The sequence below is a fragment of the Camelus bactrianus genome, chromosome 25, assembly GCF_048773025.1.
Source record: "Camelus bactrianus isolate YW-2024 breed Bactrian camel chromosome 25, ASM4877302v1, whole genome shotgun sequence".
NCBI classification, from domain to species: Eukaryota; Metazoa; Chordata; class Mammalia; order Artiodactyla; family Camelidae; genus Camelus; species Camelus bactrianus.
The window spans coordinates 40,719,279-40,733,046 of NC_133563.1; the positions used below are offsets into that span (position 1 = coordinate 40,719,279).

The following is a 13,768-nucleotide window of genomic DNA, read 5'->3' on the forward strand; positions in this document are numbered from 1 at the left end:
TTATGTGGATCAGTTTTTTTCAACTGCGATATGAGGGTACTGTGTCCAGTAACTTATAATTTCAAAATACTTCACTGTAACGGAATCATTAGTCACAGGCCTTACAAACCACAGAAACCTACACATACAAAAATAACTCGTTAGGTCAAGATAACCAATAACGTTTTTAAATATTATACCTGCTGGGCCTTTGCAATAGAATGTCTTTTTATAATTCTGTCTGGCTACGGAATAACTTCATAATCCTGCATGTTGCTGGTGGCTCCCATGTTGGACAGCACGGGCCTAGAGATTTTAAATTACTTGCCCAGACTCGCCCAGGAAGCTCGTGGTGGGATCCGAGCTATAGTCTGGGACTTTTCCTTCCTATCCAACAAGTCCCTCATGGAAGTTTAGAAGCTTCTCCTTTGATGCCCAGCTGTCTATCCGTACTTATAACATCTTGTCAGGTGTTCCAGCCTGCTCCTGAACATCAGCCAGAACCCACTTCTGCTCTATTTTGTCCAGGTAATACCTTCTAGCAACTTCCATTGCCTTCTTGGCATCAGTTCTTACCTGGAAGGGTAGTGGCTAGAGGTGGAAATGTGTCCACATGACAGGTTTTTCATAAACATAGCAGGAGTGGTCAAGAGAATAAAACGTCAGGAGGATGAGTAGGAGCAGGTCATTTAATATACCAAATGGGTACTTTCAATGTCTGTGTTTCCATGTCCAGGCTTGTTCTGCTCGTGCATTACAGGCCAATAAATCAGGAGACCAGGTTTTGGGGCAAGAAATAGCGACTTTAATTTGGAAAGCCAGCTGAGAAATGGTAGAATAATGTCCTGGGGAACCATCACCCCAAGTCAGATTTCAGGCTCTTCTTATATTAAAAATGGGAAGTGGGAATGCTTGGTTGTTGCAAACTTGGTGTATGAATTCTTTGTTGTTAGAATCCTTTGTTCTTGCAGCTCTTCACCTGGGTCACATCCGTGTAAACCTCCAACAAACAAATGTTATTTTCTATTCTGTAACTTGTTATCTTTATGTGAATAGAAAAGTGTTAATATCCTTCAAAGTCAGAGCCTTGAGAATAGGGTCTCCTGTATATTTCAGGCTCTAGGCAACATTGTTTTACAAAAGGTGCAGAACCAACAAGACTAAGCCTAGGAAACAGGGCACAGGGTTAAAGTCAAAGGAACAGATCTAATATGGAGTCAGATTTTTTTCTTTCCTATTTCAGTAGTGCCATGGAGAAGGCAGTTTGGGCAGCTTTTTGTAGGGTCCTGGAGGCTTTCTCTCTCAGCCTCTGTGTGCCTCTGTTGAAAACCCTTCATAGCTATCTGGCCTGCTGGAAAACCACTCCGCCTGTTTTGCCCTGAAGATGTGTTCTGTTTATAACTGATCTCTACTTCTTGGAAAACAACTCAATATAAACTCAGTTGGTTTTCCACCAGCCATGGGCAGGGGTGAGGAATAGCACTTTATTATTTTATGAAAAAAAAATAAAAGAAGTCTTAAAACAGCACTGGGCACATAGGAGAGAGTCAATAAATGCTTCCTGGCTTAAATCAAAAGTGATGGCTCAGTGATTCCATGGCTGCTGTATTTGCTGAGCTTGCTACTCCTTTGCTCCATTACACATTTTTTGTTTTAACTGAAAAAGAAATACATGCATGTGGTTAAAAAATTTCAAACAGAGCACAAAAATACACAAGTGAAAGAAGTTTTCCCTCATCCTCTCTTCTTTCAGCCCTCCCTGGAGATGCCACTGTTTACAATCCTTTGTGTGTTTTCCAGATATGCTATGCACATTCCGACCTATGTATGTAAATTCCTTTAAAGTATTACTTATTTTTAACTTAAAGGGATTTAAATCCTCAAGTGTCTTCTGCCCTGGTAATAGAAAAGAACAAATCTGACTCCATATTAGATCTGTTCCTTTGACTTTACCCTGTGCTCTGTCTCCTAGGCTTCATCTTGCTTGTAAAACAATGTTGCCTAGAGCCTAAAATATACAGGAGAGCCTATTTTGAATGCTCTGACCTTTAAGGATATTTAACACTTTTCTATTCATATAAAGATAACAAGTTACCTAATAGAAAATAACGTTTGTTTTGTTGGAGGTTTACAGGGATCTGACCCAGGCAGATAGCTGCAAGAACAAAGGATTCTAACAACAAAGAATTACTACATCAAGAAGATTGCAAAAACCAAGCTCGTAGGAAAGGAGCCTGAATTCTGACTTGGGGAGATGGTTTTCCAGGACATTAGTGTGCCATCTAGGTCTACAGAAAGTTGCTATTCCATGCCCCAACACCTGGTCTCCCAACTTACTGGCCTGTCCTGCACTAAGGAGAATGAATTTGGACTCAGTAACACTCCTATCTTCCTAGCAAGCTGGGCAGTGGAATTGAGGGCAGCTATCCCACACCCAGGGACATACTGTGTGCCCTTGATGGTTCCCCGAGGGTGGGGTGTGGTTTACCCAGGAAGGATGGGGACTATGCACCAACACTCAGGCAGTATGCTCCTTTTGGGATCTGACCTTGTACCTCCCGCTCCCTGCCAGCACAACACCTGGGACAGTGGAGGTAAGGAAGAGATCTTGCCTGCCTGTGTCCCAGCGTGTAAAAGGGGAATATGTACTCTTTCCAAGGTACTTCTGAGCGACAACACCTGCGGGTGCTTGGTTCCCAGAGCAAAAGGAAACCCAGCTCCACTTGGGGGCAACGGGTGTGATCCCCGTAGGGGTCCTGCAGAGGCCTTGGGTGGAGGGCTGGTCCAGGGAGGTAAAATATGAGCTGCGGGCCTTGAAGGGTTAGAGAAGTGTGCAGAGGCAGGACTGCTGCCTCCTTCAGGATGCCCCAGAGTTAAAACTATTTCTCTCCATCTCTGCTACTCTCCTCCACCCTCCAGATCCCTGCCTTCTCTCTGCTCCTCCTGTCCATGTCTCTCCCTCCACTTTTCCCCTTCTCCCCTCCTCCTCCCATCTTCTCCGTCCCTCGCTTCCCCACCTTCTCTCGCAGAACCCAGAGAGGATCGCTGGCCCTCCTGCGCATGCGCAGTCGGTGCCAGCTGGAACGAGGGTTGGAAGCTCCAGCTCCGAGCCGGATATCGGCCCCAAAGACTTCTCAGCTCTTTCGCCCGGTAGGACTTTGGCTCCTGCCCCGGCGCCCCGGCCACAGCTGTCCAGGGCCAGGTGTGCACCTGCCGCCTCTCGCCCCAGCCGGGCTCCACTCAGTCCGCGGCTGGCGTCCCCTTCCCCTCTCCCGCCCGCGAGTCCTCTCCTCCCGGGCTGCCTCTCCTCGGCCGCCGGCCCGTCCCCGCCCCTGGGCGGGCTGTGTCCCGGGCGGGCGGGTTCTGCGGACCCGGACGGGAGCGGGCGGCTGGGGCTGGGGCTGGCCTCCGAGCGGGGCTAAAGCCCGCGTCCCCCCCCCCCCCCGCTTTCCCTGCCCCGCGACCCCGGGGCTCCCCTCCTCTCCCTTTCCCGCTCCCTGGGGACCAGCTCAGTGGTGTGGGCGCTGCTCCCCGGGCTGAGAGCCTCCGGCTGTGAACCCCAGCTTCTCCTGGTGGAGTCGGGAAAAGGGAGCGTCAGTGCTGAGCGAGCTTCCGTCTCCTCCCTCAGTGTTTCTGCCCCAGGTAAGTACCTTGAACACTTTCACGTGTTTTGATGGCGGTGCTTGATGATGTCACTGTTTTTATAGTGAGAGGGATTACAGTGTTGAAAGCAAGGCTTGGTTCAGTTAAAAATGAGCTGAAGGCATGAGGCTGTGACATCCTCCATCCTTCCCTCTCCCAGGGTGAAACGTGTGACCGTCGATCTTAAAAAGATAGTTACAGTCCCTAACTAGCCCAGCCCAGCTAGGGTGTGTTAACAGGAACAGCACCACCAGAGGCGTTGGAGACTCAGGGGCATTGCAGTCCTAAAGAGCTCCTGGCAAAATTTGGTTTGTTTTGGTTTTTTTGTTCTTCTTAAATTGTGGGGCAGACTAGTTGTATAGAGGGAAAAATAATTGTCAAGAAATATTTTTTCACTTAACATGTTTATTGTGATATTGTTCACACACCATGAAGTCCACCCACTTAAATGCTACAATTCAGCAGCTTTAGCATATTCACAGTGGTGCAACGATTAATATTCCAGAACGTTTTCATCACTTCAGAAAGACCAGTGGAAATGAATGACCTATCCACCCCTTGCCAGTGCTGGTTCTAAAGAAGTTTCTTGGTTGTTCCTGACCATAAATTACCTTGTTACCCATAAAAAATCCGGTAGGAAATCTAAACAGAATTGTATTGAATCTGTCTATCAAAGCAAGAAGAATTAATGTCTTTATGGCATAAATTTCTTCTACCCATGAATATATCTCGGACCCTATATTTTCATATTTCCAGAGCCTGGCCCATGGGAAGTCCTCTTTAATTGTTGGGATTGTGAATGATGAGATTCTATACATCGTTTGTTGCAACTGAAGCCTTTCACAGAAGAGAAAAGTAAACTCACTGAAGCCAAGTGACTCTCTGATGGTCAGAAAGAGTGACAGCCAGTGCTGGAGTGATCCAGCGGACTTGGTGTTTGTAACCAGAATTCTCCAGCACCTACAGCTAAGGGGATCAGAGTATTCTTTTATTTTTTCTAAATGGCGTTGCTTTTATTTTTACTTATTTTTTAAAATTATTTTTTATTGAAGTGTAGTCAATTTAGAATGTTAGTTTCAGATGTACAGCAGAGATTCAGTTATAAACATATGCATATGTATCTACATATGTTTAAATTGTTTTTAGTACAACTCATTATAAGAAATTGAATATAGTTCCCTGTGCTATACAGTAGGTCCTTGTCATTTATTTTATATTTATTAATGTGTATCTGTTAATCCCCCTTTTCCTGCCTGCTAACCAAAGTTTGCTTTCTATGTCCATGAGTCTATTTCTAGCAGCACCGTTTTTGCTAGTAATATATGCTGGTTGGCTGCTTTCAGTTTCAGTAATTCCACCTTATCTGTGGGCATTTTCCTTCTGGTGGGCCTGTGTGTGGTTTGCACACGTGATATAAGAGTTGTGTATTTGGGAGAACTCCAGGCCTCGTGTAGTGCCTGGTACAGAGTGCCCACTGAGCTGATGCTTGAACTGGGAAAAAAAACATAGTAAATGTTGGAATTTCCACTATGGTTGAGACTTCCAGGTTTCTATAACCTGTTTAGCCCACCTTAATGTTGGCTGCACCCATACTGGGTAATTTGGTGGAACTTCATGATATGGTGGTGTAGAGACGGGGCCTTGTATGCTTCTTCTCTTTCCGTTCTCTAAGACTCATTCTCCTGGGCCTTCCAGATCCTCCCCCAGAAGTGCCCAAGGCTGGCTTGGTGCTGCGCTGAGGCAATATTTGTTAATAAAGCCCTTTCCTCATCTCTTCTGAGCCTCCGTTTCCTTCTCTGCACAATGAAGACTTAGACTAGAAAAGTGCTTTTCAGTTTCTTTTAAGCCATGTTTCCTTTGAGAAACAGAAAATACAAATCTCTCCTCCCATTCAACATATAGATTTTGACACATCCTCCAAGGAGTGACATAGCTCTTTGTGGAAAATTGAAGTGATTGTGATTCCAGGTGGCACAGAAAAGACTCTTCAGACATTTATTGCAGGGAGAGGGCAGGAAAGGGGCAGTAAATCCCACTTTCTAGTGTGAGCACTGGAACAGAGGCTTGGGTTTAAATACAGTGTCCGACGTGGCCTCTCTCTAATCTTTTTTTTTTTTTTTTTTTGCCTCTCTCTAATCTTGCACAATGTGATAAACCTCTGTCCCTCAGTTTCTTAATGCGTCAAGTTGGGGTGACAATAATTTAAGTCTTTTGTGAAACATTATACACATAAGACATTTGTTTCTCGGTAGAAACAAAACCTGCGAGAGAATCTGGGATTTCTTTAAAAAAAAAAATCTTGTCCACAGCACTCTGTCTGTGTCTATTTTGAAGTTCCTTGAGGGTGAGTGTTGGGTCTAAAGTCCATCGTGGGACAGGTGGCCCATGGGTCTGTGTGCCGCATATTGCCCCCTCCTCCCCAGTCCTCTTCCTCTCAGTCCTGGATGAAGTTCCCTAGTAGATTTACACAGAGATCTTGTGGAAATGGCTTTTCATTTTATTGTTTCATGAAGAAGGGCTGCCATCATGATATCTGTAGTCAGGTTTTGGTGACCTGAAGGCTATGCAATTACATTTTTCTATTTAATAAAAAGAAAAAAGTTACAAGTACAAAATTAGACCTACGGTGGTGGCAGGGGCTCTTGAAAGTGGGGACCATTAGCTTTGTTAGTTTCAGGTGCAGGGGCCTCTGGCCATGAGGACACATCATCGTGCTCTGAAGTTGGAGGGACCAGTGGGCTCAGTGGGAATGTTTACTGAGTGTATCTCATGGGCTGGGCATTGACCTATTTGTACTGTGTGTTCCTTATTTGAGACAGTGAGCTCATTTAACCTCAATAGCCTCTTTAATAAATTAGACTTTTTATTTTGAGATATAATGTAGATTCCCATGTAGTTGTAAGAGATATTATGGAGAGGGCCTACGGACATTTTGCCCAAATTTCTTTAAAGGTTCCATCTTGCAAAGTTGGGATACAATTCAGTAATGACTCACTAATCCTTTGAGGTTTGTGTTATTGCCCTCATTTTCTATTCATGATTAAACTGGGGTTAAGAGGAGCACACAGGCCTGCCCAGGTCACCCATGGTTAGTGTAGAGTCTGGTGAAACGTGGGCTTGGGATTTCCAGGCAGTACCATCATGATGCTCTGTGGCAGGGAGCAGCATTCACTTTGCTTGTTTATTCATTCATTCAACAAGCATTTACTGAGTAAACTCTGTGGGTCAGATGCTATCATAGGTTTATCTGATTCTTCAGCAGTATGGACAATCCGGTAATGTTTCCTTCTTTTTTTTAATCTGAGAAAATTAGCTCTGAGAGGTTATAAACCCCCCAAAGGAAATATAGCTCATAAATGAGGGATAGTAAATTTGTACAGTTCCTTCTTCTTATGCAGGTGGTACCCTAGGCATTTTACATTTGTAAACTTCCATAATCCAGATATATTCTTGTAAGGCAAGGATATTTTTTTAATTGAAGTATACTCATGTTTACAATGTTGTGTCAATTGCAAGGTGTTTTTTTCTTTTCTTGAATTTGGAATTCAAAAAATATTTTTTGAGGGGGGTAAATAGGTTTATTTATTTGTTTCATTTTTTTTAAAATGAGGTACTGAGGATTCAACCCAGGACCTCATACATGTTAAGCATGTGCTCTACCACTGAACTGTACCCTCCTCCCCAAAGCAAGTTTTCTTATCAAGTATTCTGCAGCTTAGGAGTTCAAATGAATTGGAGTTGAAATCCAGGTCTTTTGATCCTACTGTGTTTCTTTCATTATATCCTGCTGAGGGGTGTGGAAGCAGTTCCTTTATTCATTCCTTTATTCAGCAGTTTTGAGCACTGACTTTGCATCAGGGCCTGGCTAGGTGCTTGGAAACAGAAAACAAGAAATGACCCTTTTCTGCAGAGGGCAGAAGCCTAGACCAAAAGCTGCGTAATGTGATCCGAGCTGCGGCAGCCATGTGCAGACGCTGAGGACAAACTGTACCCCCGTCTTTGCTTGGGCTTCCCCTGCCTTCTGACTGGTACACACCAGGTCACCGCAACCCAGTGAGGTCCGCTGCCCGCAGCACAGTATGTACCTCGGTCTCCTCTTCCCTCTCGTCAGGGCCTGCAACATGAACATCCCTGACTACGTGCAGTGTGCTGAGGACCACCAGACTCTCCCCGTGGTTGTCCAACCCGTGGGGATCATCTCAGAGCAGAATTTGTTGTGCATCTATAAGCGAATCTCCTTGGTGAGGCAGATCAGCCCGTGCGGCTCGCAGTGGGCACTCTGTATCCACTACAGTCACCACTATGCGCCCGAGAATGGGTGGAGCAACTTCCAGACCCACCGCAAGGTCGTGGGCCTTGTCACCATTACCGACTGCCTCTTGGCCAAGACCTTCGAGAAGCTCCACGTGCAGAGGAGCTGTATGGCACCACGCTCTATGACTCTCGGCTCTTTGTCTTTGTGCTGCATGGGGAGGTGGCCGAGCAGCCGCGTACCGACGTGGCCTTCAATTTACGAGGACTGCAGGGTGGTGGAGAAGAGGATCGAGGACTTCACTGAGTCTCTCTTCATCATGCTCAAGTCCAAGTGGCTGGACGGTGCATCCGACAAGTCTGGGGACAAGATCCTCCTGCTCTACATCCTGTTTGAGAAGGAGGACTTCGTGGGACTGGACACAGAGAGCAGGAAAGTCTACCTGGTTGCCCGGCCACCCTGGCTATGTGAAGGGTTGCTTCCCTACACCCAGAAAGGGATCAGCAAGGAGGAGGGCTGTCTTGTAGCCAAGGCGTGAGGGAGGAGCAACCCGCCGGTTTTCAGACGTTTAAAAGTGAATCCGCCTTTGTTTCAGAGAGATTCTTTTAGGGTTATTATGGACACTTACTCCCGCTTTTCAGCCAATTCCCCTGGTGTGACCCCTGGAGTTGCTGTCCAATAGAGTAGCCAAAGCCAATGATGCCAGGAGAGCTGGGGAGGAGGCTGCTCTGAGCTGAGATGTGCTCTAGGTCAAATGCACATCAGACGCTGAGACTTGTCTAGTAAAAAGAATGTAAACTATCTTGTTACTTTCTTTATTGATTACATGTCAAAATGATAGTATTTTACATACAGTAGAATAAGTAAGATATGTTCTTAAAATCAGTTTCTAGGGGTTTTTTTTGGGTGGGTTACCTCTTTAAATGTGGCAACTGGGAAACTTTCTTTACATGGCTCACATTTCATTCCTGTTGGACAGCCTGTCCTGGGACAGTCTCATCCCTTTGCTTATAGATGTCATGCTGAATTCTGAGATGCAGAATGAGGCGCTGGTTGAGCTGGGGGTGGAGCCAGTGTCTCCTGCTTCCCAGGTCCAGCACCTGCACGGCTCAGGCCCTCTCTCCCTGCCTGACAACCACCATGCCAATTTAGGACAACAGAAACACTGCCAGGGGCTTCCAAATGAGCTCCTTACGCAGGGAAAGGCGTGTCACGGAGTATGGAGCACAGCAGGGAAAGATTCGTCCTCACTTTGTCCCTGTGATTAGGTCAACAGACCCACTTTGCCTTGGAAGTGCAGACGAGCTCTTCTGGGCTGCCTACCCCCCCACCTTCTGCTCTGTTTCCCTGTGTATCTATCGAGATGTCCCTCAGGCAGAAGAGGGTGAGATGCCTTTGCCGAGAGGTGGTCCCCCTTTGCTGGGGAGATTGTGGGAATCTGTGCCCCCCGGCCTACGGCCTCGGGCCTTGACTCTGGAGAGGGCTCATGGCGGTCCCACAGGTGACGGTCGGAGGACCTGGCACGTGCTGCCGGGCCCGATGTGGAGGAGGTGTTCTGCGATTCTCTGTGAGTCTAAAATCAGATTCTACTTTCTGGTTGTTGGTAAGTTGGAGGAGAAGATGCCAGAGAATTGATAAAAAGATAGTCCAGACCAGTCCTGTGAGTGACAGGCACAGGGGACCCGAGTCCCACCTGCTTGTGGTGCCTGGCGGGCTCTGGATGAATTTTCACTTCCTCCCCGGACATACCTCTATGGCTTAAGGAAGGGGCGAGGCATGTCATGGCCATGATCTGTACTTGTCCTCGCAGAGCCCTGTGATCTACAAGGCTTTCTCCCCTTCTGCATCTTGTAGATGAGCTGGCAGATGTAGTGGTCTGGGCAAAGCTGAGGGCACAGATGCCAGCACCGTGCCACTCCCAGGCTGGCTCCATTCCCGTCACCTGTCACCTCCTGCTCAGTCCCCAGGCATCAGTCAATGTAGGTGCATTGGTGCAACGTAAGCAGGGACCACCTTCTCCCCCTGGACAGAATGGTGGGTGAGCAGTGGAAGCCTGGAGCCCTGCCCCAGCCCCCAGGCCAGTGCCTCCTCTTTTGTCACAGGAGGCACTGGTGACATGTTTGCTCAGCAACTGCTTGGCTCTGAGTCTGCAGACCCACCAGAGAATGCCAGCTTGTTTTTGCCTTTTGAAGTGTGTCCTTGGGATTTGGCGGAGTAGCTGGTTGTGTGCTTAGCCCATAGTGGTTGACACTGTCACCATTGTTTACCCAGAACCTCGTGTACCAGGCATGGCTCTCGGCATCAAAATACAGCAGCGCATTAAACCTCCCTCCTGGTGGGTCTGTCTGTTTTGGTACCGTTAGGGCTCAGCCAGCATCTGAACGTCAGTGAGATAACGCGGCCAGTGAGCTCGGGTCAAGTACGCTCTCCTCCAGTCACTTTTACTCCATTGTTGCTTTTACTATTCCACAGTCATTACTTTTTTAAACAATGCTTTGGTGCAGGAACAGAGCCTAATTCTCTCCTGTTACTCTTGGTGGGAGTGAGTAAAATTGTCCAGCTTGAAATGCGACCACATTTTGTAGCTCAAAAGCTGTCTACACGCATCTAGGTGAAGTTTAAGTTTGGGGCGCTGACCACGTTGGGGTCCCCCGGCAGCGCCGCTCGCCTCAGGCCCCTGCCTTCCCTGGAACAATAGGTGAGGGTGGGTCTCACCGTCCCCTCGTCCCTGTCCTCACCAAACTCACGTAAATTCTTGTAATTGCTGTCAGTTATTTTTGTTCTCATGTGTTTCTAATTTTCGCTGTTCCTCTTTTCCTTTTTCTATTTCCCTTTCTACCTTGTACCGCCCTGTGAGCATGTTGTTGCATCTGAAAAGTGGACTGTGCACACCCTGCATTGGAAATAGCCAGATTGTCCTCCGTGCTGTCCCCATCTCTTTAAAAAGCAAAACCTTAACAGTTGCCTTGATCCATATATTATCCTAGTCATCTTTTTATTTTCTAGTATTTTGGAATTTTTGCTTTGTTAGCACATCACCCACTAGTGTTTGATACCTGTTAAAATCCTTGCTTTGAGGAACCAGTTTGGTCCTCCTTATGTTTGGTGACAAATGCGCCCTTATTAAATTTGTTTGATTGTTTTGAAGAAGTGAGATGCGAATTGATTTAGGCGGCTGCTGAGGGATTTTTTTCATGGAGTATTTAAACTTGGAAAGTCAAAATCTGCAGCATCTTCCTTGATTCTGGCTTTTACACAAACGTGCTTGGCACGCGGTTCTGGGCTGTCACTGTGTGACGTGTGTGACGGAGCTTCCTGGCCGGTGGTCACTGGTGAGAAAGTGGCAGGCTCGGGGGTGAGCAGCTGCAGGGGATGCTGTTGGAGGAAGCAGTCACCGGTTTTTTGTTTTTTGTTTTTGTTTTTGCATTCACCTTCCCCGTGCCATTTACTTTACTTTGCCTTCATAGAGAGGCAGGAGTGGGTCTAAACTCCATGCCACTCTTATTTTCCCTTTATGAGGCTGGTTTTTCTGAGTATCAGAACAACATGGCCTTCTCCTAAGTAGCTGGCTCACTTGGATCTGGTGGACACAGGGACCGCTAAAGGGGACCGTAGCTTCCTCTCTGCTCCAGCCAGTGGGCATTCAGAGCCGGGTCTGTGGTTTTCCTCAGCAGCCATGCAGGCCTCCCTGCACCAGCCTTTACTATTAACCCATGTCGGCAGTAAATAGCTGACTCCGTGTCTGTTGCAGCTGACGTCCACCACTGACGGCCGTGTCGTCAGTTTGCGGTAGTGAGTCTCCAACACCCCAGTCAGCCGTGAAGTGACCTTGCATCCTCACCCACACCCTGGTTCATCTCACCCGGGTAAAGGGTTTGGCCACCACCGTCATGCTGGCCATGAGACCTTGTTTCTCCTTTCATGCCCTGGTCCAATTGTGGACACTTCATCCTTCACTGACTTGGTCTCACTTGAGACAGGCCAGACTTTCTGAAAGTGTCCATCACATTCTGGGGGGGAACAGAACAGAAGTAAGAGTAGCAAGTAGGAGTCTAGGCTATGTGGGTTGCAAATGCAGGCTGGGATCTGTGAAGGCCGGGCTGTGCCCTGGACACAGGCCTTTCCCGTGGCTCCCGATAGCCCAGGGGTCGGAGTGAGAACAGCCTTGCCTGGGTTCCCCCATCCTCATCTGCTCACTGGCAGGTGTGTCTGCTAACTAGGAACTCCCCCAAACCTCGGGCCCTTCAAAGTTCAGACCACAGGAGAACCTTGAGTCCCTTCTCCTGGGCCTCCTTTGTGAGAATCCAGTGCCTTCTGAGGTGACCAGCGGCAGGAGATGCCTCCCCCTCCAGGGAGCTCTCTTCGGAGGACTGTGACGCACTGCACCTTGCTGTGAGCTTGTGGGGTTCCATCCGTGGTCCTTGCAGAACCCGACTTGAGACTGGCTTAGCGATAGAAATGACAGGACTGACTCCAGGGCAGGGCCGGGGGGAGGAACAGGGGAAATTGAATGTGACCTCAAACACCTAGGTGGGTTCTGGGTCTGTTACTAAAATCGAGAGCCTGGGAGGTACCTGCCAGGAATCGAACTCTAGAGTAAATGGTGGACATGAGGCATTTTTAAGATGCCATTTGTCATCCAGGTTAGGACTTCAAAGAGGCACTCGGGTCTATGACCCTGGGGCTCAGGTGAAGGAGCCGGACCACAGATACACGTTTGGAGTCGTCATTCTTAGCTGGTGTTCACAGCCGTGCAGGTGGATGAGCTCATCTCGAGAGGTGCAGACTGAGGCTGAGGCGGGGCAGGGCTGTGCCTGGGTTGGAGGAAAGCCCAGACCATGCAGCTTTGGTGTGTCAGTCAGTGGCGTTTGGGATTTTCAGAGCAATGGCATTTATCCTTAAGGGTCTTGGGGGTGGGCAGGGCCACCCAGGAAGAAATCTGAAGGGAGGGTTGTGGCCACGCGTGCGCGTCTTGGGATGATGCAGAGGCTGCATGGTCCGGGAGGGGAACCTCCTCGGAAGCTGGAGTCGGAGTGGGGAGTGGGGAGAAGGTAGTCACACTCACCTGTGAGGGAGGGACAGAGGCCTAGGAAGTCTCCACCCTAGCGGACTGTCTTTCCCACGAACAAAAGGCCAGCAGACAGAAGACTTGAGGTGAGAAGGGACGGGCGCTGGGAGAGGAGCCAAAGTGGAGAATGGTGGTTGGAGAGTTCTGGAATAGTCTCCCTGCAAAATAGAGTTAAAAAAACCCAGACTCTTAAGAACATTGATAGTGACGTTGGAGGAGATAGTTCTTTTTCTGGCCTCCTAAAGATAAGGCATGTATCCGGGGATACACAGAAGAATCGGGCAGTCTGGTCCGGGGGCTTGACCCTTACCAGGGGGAACAATGCAAGTTTAAAGGGGGAGAAGGGCAGCGGAGGGAAACTAGCCAGGCCTCGTGTCAGGTACCAGTCGGCCGCACTACTTGCGTGTTGCATTCACATCCATGCCTCCCAGGTGGGCGGTGGCAGCCCCCTTTTGCAGATTGGGAAGCCTTCTCAGAGGGGTTAAGGAATTGGTCCGTTTAGCGGCTAGTCAATGCTGTAGCAGGATTCAAGCAGGGCCTTGTCAGACTTCAAGGGCATGTTCTATCTACTAATTCCGGTACCTCCCTGTTGTACCTGGATTGGTGAATTGGGTCAGTTTTGGAGCCTTTCACAAAAAGTACGATTTAAGTGCCTCAGGACTGTTTCACAAAGCTCAGTGTTCTTTAATGGTTCAGAAGCACCGCAGTGATTTTCGCCCCACAGAGGTAAGGTCTTACTCCTTTGACGATGACGTGGTTGCAAATGACGTACAGGTGCATAACCAGACTTAGCAGCTTCTGAAGGGAAACTCTCCAGTTCTCCCTTG

The 13,768-nt window shown here is 48.1% G+C and overlaps 1 protein-coding gene across 17 annotated transcripts in view; it reads left to right on the forward strand.

Annotated features, from left to right (window-relative positions):
- Window positions 1–13,768, forward strand: part of LOC141575060 (trafficking protein particle complex subunit 9-like) — a 144,816-nt gene that overhangs the window by 19,347 nt on the left and 111,701 nt on the right. For 14 of the 17 annotated variants that reach the window (XM_074353234.1, XM_074353236.1, XM_074353230.1 and 11 more), the window contains one exon: window positions 2,899–3,621. Coding sequence is in view for 2 of the 17 variants with exons in the window: in XM_074353228.1 (XP_074209329.1) it covers window positions 7,743–8,411 (669 nt within the window). In the remaining 15 variants the exon portion in view is untranslated. Of the gene's footprint in view, window positions 1–235; window positions 508–2,898; window positions 3,622–4,377; window positions 6,541–7,732; window positions 9,888–13,768 lie in introns of those variants that run through there. The other 3 variants (XM_074353229.1, XM_074353243.1, XM_074353228.1) reach the window with 3 other exon arrangements.